This window comes from Macrobrachium nipponense, chromosome 44 (genome assembly GCF_015104395.2).
Source record: "Macrobrachium nipponense isolate FS-2020 chromosome 44, ASM1510439v2, whole genome shotgun sequence".
Taxonomy (NCBI): Eukaryota; Metazoa; Arthropoda; class Malacostraca; order Decapoda; family Palaemonidae; genus Macrobrachium; species Macrobrachium nipponense.
Genome location: NC_087221.1, coordinates 51,581,969 through 51,591,968, shown reverse-complemented (window position 1 = coordinate 51,591,968; position 10,000 = coordinate 51,581,969). Strand labels below are relative to the sequence as shown.

Here is a 10,000-nt window from a genome sequence, read left to right as displayed (position 1 = left end):
CGTACTCTTTCAAAGGAATTCAGTGCCATGGGTAATGATGGGAGGTGTTTGGTATTGACAGACCACTTTACCTCATTTTACCTCGAGGACACTTCTCCTTAGGACCTGTTGTGACTGCTCAACAGTTTGTGTAGTTATTCTTTGGGCTAGAAAAGGATCTCACCTAACATACTTGGATGATGTAAGGCTGAAGGTTGAATGGATAACTGGTTTCCCCTTTTCATTTTTCTATCTTCTGCAAGAACAATGTAAGGCCGAGTGTCTTCTGAAACAAACTGCAATTTTGGCAAGCTTCACAATCTAGTAATCATATCTTAAGAGCTTCATCTGTTAAGGTGTGACTCCCTTTGCTCTCTTAATATATCCAAGAAGGTTCATAGAATGAAAGTTCACGCACATTTAGGCATTAGCTCGAGGCTCGGTTAACCTTTCATCACTATGCCAGGTTGTATAGGAGGTTACAGAGGTCAGCAGTTCCATCCTCATATTTCTATGCATACAATTAACCTGCCAGTCAGTTGCGAGACTGTCCTTCCACCTAAGGAGTAAGCTAAATCCCCAATATTAAAAGATGGCGGCTTGTATTTGCACAAGAACGCATAAAATTCCAAAAGTAATTTGTGATATTTCTAGGTAGACAAACCAGAGCCTTTTATTGTAATCCTACGTCAACAGCCCTGCCTACCAAGGGAAAAAGTGTTTGCTTACAACCAACTAACCTTGTTCTAAGCTCCATCATCTGTTCCCAGCTTCCCTTGAGGAATACATCTGCATAAAATGTTCTGGTTTTGAACATCCTAGAAAAAACAAATCAATGTACTTCATGATATTTTATTAAACAGCAGTCATGCAGAGACATCATTTTGGATCTAAATATTCCAAGATACATGTGTATTCTTATTTCTTGTGAACAAAAACAGATTGGTAGGCAGTAACAATCCTCCTGTTTGTATAGAATAGATGTGACTTGGCATAAATGAAAGCATGGATGATGGGCACTTTGTATATGATGGGTGGATTTGTATGACAAAATATGGTAGATCCTAAAGGGATTTGAATCATTGCCTACTATGTTTGTAGTAGTATTCCTCAGTGGGAGTAGGATATTGTTGTTCAAGCTTGATAACAATGTGATTAGTTGCTGGTAGGCAGGTAAATGTGGAGTCAACCAAAGCCAGCACTTTTTCTTCAGCTATCTTGATGAATACAGGTGTCCTATTCACTGCACGAATGCAGTGTTTAATTCTTTGTTTTCTGTTTAAAAGGGGTGTAAAGACTTCTCCAGAAAGTTGAGTTGGTAACCAGAGCTAATCATGTCTACCACTTACAGCTCTGCTCACGACAACCTCAAGAATTTCTGGAGACAACCCCACTGGCAGAATTGTTAATGACAAATTTCTATTTTTCTCCAGCTGAAAGGATGACTGCTGTCTCATGGGCAAAGTTTGTCCAGAGAGTAGAGTAATAAGGTCTTTGCAGAGGGGTGGAATGGAGTCCTGGGCTGTCTTAAGCTGCTCTCAGATGAAGAAGACTGATGACTTTTACGGGCTGGTGTAAATTAACCATCCTAAAGACCTTTGTCATCATTGCTGAATATTTGGCTTCCTCTGCCAAGAGAACTAACAGTGCTTATGATGTGCTTTGCTAATTCAGTAATGACTGGAAATTCTTGCAGAATCCTCTCCCATCATATCAGTCCTGGCAGGTGACAGCTTGCTTACCATTAAGGGACACATCAGCCAGGATGTCTGTGTGAGACTGGAGCAGTTTAGGGAAAGTGTATCTAAACAGTGCTGAAAAGAGAACCTCCTGTCCAACTCATGGGCCAGGGAGATCACAAGTGATGAAATACTCTTCTTCTCGTTGCACCTTGGGAGTGGTTGGTCTGGACAAGGAAGTTGCATCACTGCAGGACAGAAAAAGTTAGGAAGTTGACATGGAGCTTCTAAGGTCCTTTTGATAAAGCATAAGCACTATACTGAAGCAAGCCTTCCTTTTAGGCATGATTATCAGACAAGTTCTTTAGAACAGCTCTGCACAACTTGCTGCAGCTATGACTACATGATGATCAGAAGGCTTTCATGAAGATTGATGGTGAGTGGAAGTGGAACATCTGGTCACGGTGTGAGAGTCCTAGCAATGTTCACAAATCTTGGAAGTTTTCTTGAGAATACTATGCCTTAGAGAAGCGTGAACTGTCTGGATGACTGCTGCAGAAATCATTGTAGACTATTAATGTGGCCTAATTAGAAGTAGTGAATTGGTATAAAAATAATTCTTTTCAATTATATTTTTCTAAATCCTTTAAATCTAGACATTACTTGAAAGGAAGTATTGAAAGAATTTAAACTCAAAAACCATTTTACTAAAACAAAAGCAGAACTTACAGATGTCAAATTTAACAACAAATTACAAGAAAGTGTGTGATGGTGAAGAAGGCAAAAAATTTCACCTTCCATATGCAGCCAATGGCGTAATGAGGCTAAAGGATTTATTGAAAAGAATCATTAGAGGACTCTGGATATTACCATTTCTTTTGGACCCCTTATGAAGTCATTCACAAAATTTATAAAAATAAATGTATTCCAAATAGTTTCAATTCTTACTTGACTATATAGTTTACACACAAAAATGGAAAAATCATTTTTATATATATATATATTCCACTTTTCTGAAAATTGCCTTCAGGCTATTCGGTCAATTATACAACCAAAACTAATAAATTGTGAAAATTGAGTAAACTATGCGTAAATAGTAACCATATTATGGTACGAGGAAACTATAAAGCAAATGAAGTTAATAGTTTTCATAATCACAAAATACTGTACAACTTTATTATAAATATACAGTGTCTTACACATCTTACATTTTTCTCAGCACAAATAAGGCAATATGCTACAGTGTGGATGAAGTCGGGGGAAAAACTGTCCAGGGGCCATTGTACTTAAATGAAATTGTGAATGTCATCTAAAACAGAACCACTGACAGACTAACATTTCTTAAGCATTGGACGTAAGATTGTAATTTGGACTTTTCAACTTATTTTAAACTACACATGTTTAGCACATGTATATATGGACTTTGGCACATTCACTATTAGTTAGAATAAAAAACTGTGAGGTGAAATGGTGAAAATAAATATGGTTTTTATGCTATACACGAAAATATACAGTACTGTGTAAGTAAACCATTTCATGAAAAATAAAATACTATTAAAACAATTTCATGAAAAATAAAATCTCATCAAACATTCATACATGGAACCCTGATAAGGCTAAAGCCAGTATCACATATTTCATTTTTAAATAGCTGAATGTTTATGTTTTCCCAATACGACAACAAAGATTGATCAATACGTAGTTAGAAAGTTTAATGAGGACATTAAATGAACTTTTATGTTCAAAGTACTTTTCAATAAAAATTTTATTTCTTTTTCAAGAAGTCTTCTGGACATCCCCCAACATATGAAATAATCAAAATCACAGGCAGCCTTTTATTAGCAAAATTTCAGTCCACAATTTCTGGCATTTTGCTAACCATACATGAAAATTGTGACATTGCAGCATACATTACTACAAAATTTCTTTTACAGGGACAAGGTGGAGCGAGAAATTTCTAGAGTACTGTCATTTCCAAAGTTGCACCTAAAATAATATGCTTCAATCAAGCGGTCGTTTGTTAAAAATTTTTAAGGGTGTTTTCTTCAATCAGTCCTTTGGTAAGACTTATTTTCTTTAAAATTCATAACCCCTCAAGAAATTCAAAATAAAACTCAGAATGGATTCCCCCACCGACACTTCCACCTACTATCACTGGCCACCAACAAAATACAACATAGGGAAATCATAACAGCATGTTACCTAGACAAGAGAAAAAGTCAAAAATGCTGCAGGTATGACTCTCATGAAGCATTTTTTTTACTATTCACATAAGCTTTTTATTCACATTAACTAATACAACTAAAGCCCAGTAGAGCTCTCATATGCAAAAGAAAAAATTGATTCTAATTCAGGTATTTTAAAATGATTGAACTAGTTTACTCATTAATTGCTGTTTAATATTACATCACTTTTTAGATATAAATTCCCTAGTGAAACTTACTCTTAAAACTAAGAGGATGCTAACCAAATTTACAATTTCAACAGTAAGTAAAAACTAGATTCATTTTCATATTCATAATGCAAAGAATACTTCAAATGCATGTAATGTAATAATGCTCTACCTTACCTAGTTTTGCATTGCAAAGAAGACCTGCAGCCTGGGGCATACATTAGGCTAAATGATAAGCATTAAATAAAAAATAATTTATACTAACTTATTTCTTGATGAACTTTCAACTATACAACTGAATATGAAAACAGTGGGAGAATTATGGTGATAAGTGTAATTGGTACTATAAGGAGTATGTACAGTTATAAACAGATGAGGAACTTAAGATGAGCAACATATCATTCATCAATGACGACTATACAGAGACTCAGCCAACTCTCAAAATCACTCTTCACATTAACAACATACAGTATATATTGCAAATACAGTAGCTAAGGAGTAAGAATAAATTTATTAAATCCTATATTCCAGCTCCTAATCTGACTTCCATTGGATTTTAATAATTTATTTAAGAGATCAAGATAAATGGTTCTGGAGACAGGATGACAATGTCACATTATGACAAGAAATGTGAGAAAAAGAATGTAAAATGCTATCATATGACCTACTCAAAAATTCATTTAAAAATTTTGCCTTGAATACAATAACACTTATACTATCATGTTAATCACCCTCAAAATAAATTTCTAATAAATTACTTTAATTACATTACTGGCATCAAGTAGTCATAGAGTTACACTACATCAAAAAATGTAAGGCTTCAAAGCACTTTTCTAGTATCTCATAACGCATCACAGGCGAGAACAAGATGTTCTGTATGAACTTCACTTTATGATTCAGGCATAAGGCTAAGTAGCTGAAAATTCTTCATAATTTGCCTTAGTGTAAAATACAGTATTAGGCAAAAAAATATTGGCTAGGACTCTATCCGGGTTCACAGGGAAATTCAGATAATCTTGCAGGTGTAAATTATACAAAAATTAAATGTAGAAATCTACACCTACAAAATAGAGTTTATTCTCTATAGTGTAACCAGAGTTACGACCTCAGAGGAAAACTCTGACAATCAAGAGAGGAAGGATGTGCATTAATAAATGCAATGTATTTAGCCAGTTTATAGAAAATAATATCAGTATGTACACTATTAATTTAGTTATCACAGCTTAGAATATATTGTCCTTTCCACACTATGGCCTCTTCTGCAACACAGAAGGGCAACCAGATTGAAAAGTTAACTCCCCAGCCATATGCAAACTTTAAATGTGCTTTCCTTCATACAGCATCCCTTCAAGGTTGACTAAATAAGTTCATGGTGCCGAGCCACAAATCGGGATTAGTGACTATACCGTACCATACTGCATGAACCACAGATGGGGACTAACAACTAGAAACACCTTATGGAGACTACATAAAAAATTACCTAAATAAGTAGATACTATAACTGGTACAGACAAAGTTAACCTGGCCTTATCAAGCAGACTGCATTATGAGTAAGAACCCTGCAAATTACCCATCACATTTTCTTGTAAGTTATGCTAGTATTATATCCATCATTCTACTAAATTATGCTAGTTTTGCATAAGTTAGTTTTAAACTTGACTTATTTGGAACACTTGACAAAATTTAAACAAGCTGAACTGTAATATGTAGCACAAATTCCATATATAGTATATATATTTATTATATAGAATAATCTTCATCACAAATGTATACCAATTTCTTCCTTCCTGGTGTATAAAAAATTTAGGTTACGACAATAATTAATATTTTGAGCCTTACAATCCTTTCTGGATATCAGTTATGAGTGTCTTTTATATATATATAAAAAAAAACTTGTACAAATTGCTGTTGTTCAAGTGAGTGTTCCCATTTACAACCATATTAAACCCACTTACTTTCAATCTTGACTTCTCATATATAATGCACATGTTAACCTGCATGTTTTCCAGCTATTACATGTAACCTAACTGTTGAATTCCAATTCATAAAACATTCAAGTTGCACAGACTCAAAAGGTTCTCAAAGATCATATATGTAAAGGACACTTAAATGGTTTCTTTCGTTAAGGTTTACAATGTATCCCTACACTAAGTTCTCCAAAGTAAATGCCATAATGGTCTAATTCCTTCCTTCATAACATATTCACGTTTAGGAATCACTGAGAGTTTTTAAAATTCATCCCTAAGATACTCTAACCATTAATTTATTTAGTGAACAGGTAACTATAAACCATCAAACATGACAACAATAAAGCTAATAGTTAATGCACATTTACGAGTAATATTCTACTGTACGTACCTAAGAGTAAGTACCATGCCACGGACACAAGCTGGAAAGTAAGCCACACAATGTGGCATATAAATACTGTACAAAAACACCTGTTTTTCTCAAAGTTTTCTGCACTTAAAGACCTTATTCTAATCAAAGCACGTCACCTTATGGTATCCCTTTCATAATTTACTGGCTTGTAAAGCAATTTAACTAAATTTTAGAATGTGTAGTTTTTCTTATGAATAAAAAAGTTTCTTCAGCTGAATAAAAGTAAAATACATCTTAATATTCAAAGTTCTGAACAGGGAGGTTAAGGGGAGATCCATCATGAACTTTTCACCAAGTACTGGTGCCTCTAAACTTAAAGCAAGTACTTACTTTAACACCAAGTTGGGTGGACATGATTTAGCGTATGCTGGTCGAGCATCTCTGGATATTAATGTATACATATCAAGACTCATTATTTTGGATTGTTTTACATGATTATCAAAAATAATGAAGAATAACCAACTACTATTCCTTTTGCCTGTATATCTTAAATCAAGTCATAGTATTCATATGTTATATAATCACACAGACGCAAGCTCTATGTTCATTGCATTTTGTAAGTTCTTCGCTAATCTAAATTTTTTTAAATAACAAACAACAGATCTTAAGCACTTTAGATCATTTTTTGTAGACTTTTGAAAAATTAACAATGGTAATTTAATTACGTACTATAACTGACTGTCCCTAGTTTTCTTGCATAATTAATCTGAAAATACTAGAGAAAAGTAGATTAAACGAGAACATACTTGCAATGCAGTTTCATTGTGGCATGATTTAACTGTCACCTTAAGGGTAATAAACTTCCCTTTTTACATTTTTAAAATACAGAAATTTATAACCAAATGTTATATTACAGGTACAAATTAAGTCACCTCATTTTTTTCATTTTGTGAAAATATTTGCCAATTTTTATTTTATTACCCTTAAGTCAATCCTCCCACATCTATCAAGTGAAATTCAATTCATTCTGGAAAGTTAATATGCTAAATAGAAATGTAACATGTTCTTTACCTTCTTATATCTAAATTAATTAATTCACTATGTACTGTATTGCATCTGGAACATGTTAGATTATTTAGCATACCATTACGAGTTGTAATTCAAAGATATCTCATGACTTTTAAAACTTAACATACCTAACTTGACTACTCGGGAAAAGGAGAGGAAAATGTGCATCTTAAGGCTTTTTGAAACAAACGCTAACCACTCTGCCATGATCAATATATACTACAACAATCTGGTTAATAAACATCAACCTTCCTGATATACTGTGTTAAATTTTATCCACGTATAAAAACGGCAATGATATGATCCATGAGCAATGATAACTTCGTTATCTTAACTTACAAGTTAATCATCAAGATTTACTGCTACTCCCATTAAAATTTATTATAGGGGATCACTCTTACATGATGAATAAAACATTTTAAAAGCAAGTACTTGTATACATGTTGGCATTACAAAACAAAATAAAAAATTTCATGCTGATTTCTAAAGGATTATCAAGGACTGACAATGAAATGACTTGCTTAAATGTGATTTTTAACTGTAAAACATTTTCCTAAATGTAAGCAAAATGATAAAAGCGCACTGATGTGCTAAAAATATTTGTATAACTTTACCTTAATACGCATAATCGTACTATCAAACTGTAAATACCAATTTGTACACTCTTAAATTCTTAACCCAAAAGAGACTAGTTATGGTGTAAATTATGAGTAGCTACAATATTACTCTTAGAAAATGGAGCTGATCTTCCACTAACATTAATCATTTCTGGGTAAATCTGAAGAATGACGAAAACAATTGATCATTTCCAACACCAAGATATATGGCTCACAGATGTTATGCTAACATCATTACCAAATATGACACCCCAAAAAGAACACAGATTGCACATAATGAAAGAAAAGGGAAAGCTAATAAATCCACCCTATAAGGAAGATAAATACCTCCTTTACGCATCACAGAATGTTTTTATAGTTAACTACAAAAGGAAAAAAAATCTTTCATAACTTTGATACATTTTTCATTATAAAACCTGCTACTCTTAAAAAAAAAAATCTTAAAAATCCACTTTTGATCATCACAAATCACATTCATCCTTTAGGCCTCCTTTGATACCAAGGCCAAAAACCACTTCTTGCGGAGTTACAGACCTATGGTGACCAGATCTCTGGAAGCCTCTCAAGTGCCCACTCTTCAGTCTGAGATAGTCAGCTGAGCAAAGCCTATCAAAGCCTTGTCATCTGGAACTTCAGTACTTTCACTCTCCGAGTTCTGAAATGAGTAAAGAGTTATTTAATTGAATGGGAACAATTTCAACCTTGCTTGTAGTGTGATGTCTAAGTATGAAATACTGTTCAACCTTGCTTGTAGTGTGATGTCTAAGTAAGAAATACTGTTAACATGAGATGTCACGCAAATATAAGTGTGTCAGTCATAAGCAAAACCCTTTTGTCTCTCTCATAACCTAAGGGTTTGCTAGATGATACAGTTTTTGAAAAAAGTTAGCATTTTCTCTAAGCTGAAAATTCTGCAGCTAAGGTCAGCCCATTGGGTTGAAGCTGAAGAACACTTCCAATTAGGAAGGTTAGAAAGAGAGCACTTCCAGTAAATCATATACCTGAAGAATGCAATTTTTTAACTCAAAGCCCTTAAATCATATGATGCCTTATTTTTGACGTTTTGTAATGTCAGTTGCACCAAACACATTCTTCCTAAACAAAAGATTCATTATGTGAGACATCCACTTCACCCTCACTTTACTCTGTAGCATCAACAGCTGTATTGAAGTCCCAACAGGATCACCACTTTTGCTGAATTTTAGTAGTAGTATTAGACGTACCTTTTGTTAATTCATTAATATTGTTGCTTTAATTTTTTTTTATGTACATCAAGTTTAACAACACCATCCTTTGATTACAGTGAATTTCCTCTTAAACAGTTTAAATTTTATTTTGCTTTTATTTTGCTTCCTCTCAATGTTTGTTCTCTCATATCATTCAGTTTTGAAGTTTCTGTAAGGCTGGGTAACTTGGAAGCATAACTCAGTTTCACTTGATAGTGCTTAATGACTTGTGATGCAGGGAGGCACTTGAGAAATTCTGTCAACCTGTGCTTTATATTCCAAAATCTCCATTCATCTTCAGCATTCCCATCGCAGTACATGTGGTTATGCTAACTGTAGTGACCTCAGGAGCCCAGATGATACTATCACATACTCTTCTCCAAAAGGGCAGGCAAAAGGTATGTTCAATCTATCTTCATCTAATCAGTATCACAACTACACGAGGAACTCGAGTAATTTCCCTCATTATAACATTTCTCACTATTCTGTCATTTGACTACCCTACTAACATTCTGAAAGCTTTTAACATCATAAAATCTTTTAGATATGGTTTTCACTTCCGATTATGATTGATGTCTGTAATAATAAAGTTTGTATTAAAATATGCAATTTCAGTCTACTGACTTTGTAATTTAGTCACACTAAATTCACACTCAAGAGAACCTGTATTAAATATTGTCCTTAAATATCTGAATGATTCAAACTCAATATGTAATCCTT

At 33.7% G+C, this 10,000-nt stretch overlaps 1 protein-coding gene across 17 annotated transcripts in view; it reads right to left on the bottom strand.

The window, feature by feature from the left end:
• Positions 1 to 815: 815 nt before the first annotated feature.
• The window catches only part of LOC135204360 (serine/threonine-protein kinase OSR1-like), a 368,965-nt gene continuing 359,780 nt past the window's right edge, over positions 816 to 10,000 (bottom strand). For 15 of the 17 annotated variants that reach the window (XM_064234579.1, XM_064234571.1, XM_064234574.1 and 12 more), the window contains one exon: positions 2,344 to 8,709. In XM_064234579.1, the coding sequence (XP_064090649.1) occupies positions 8,632 to 8,709 (78 nt within the window). In that variant the 3' untranslated portion in view covers positions 2,344 to 8,631. Of the gene's footprint in view, positions 2,211 to 2,343; positions 8,710 to 10,000 lie in introns of those variants that run through there. The other 2 variants (XM_064234572.1, XM_064234573.1) reach the window with 2 other exon arrangements.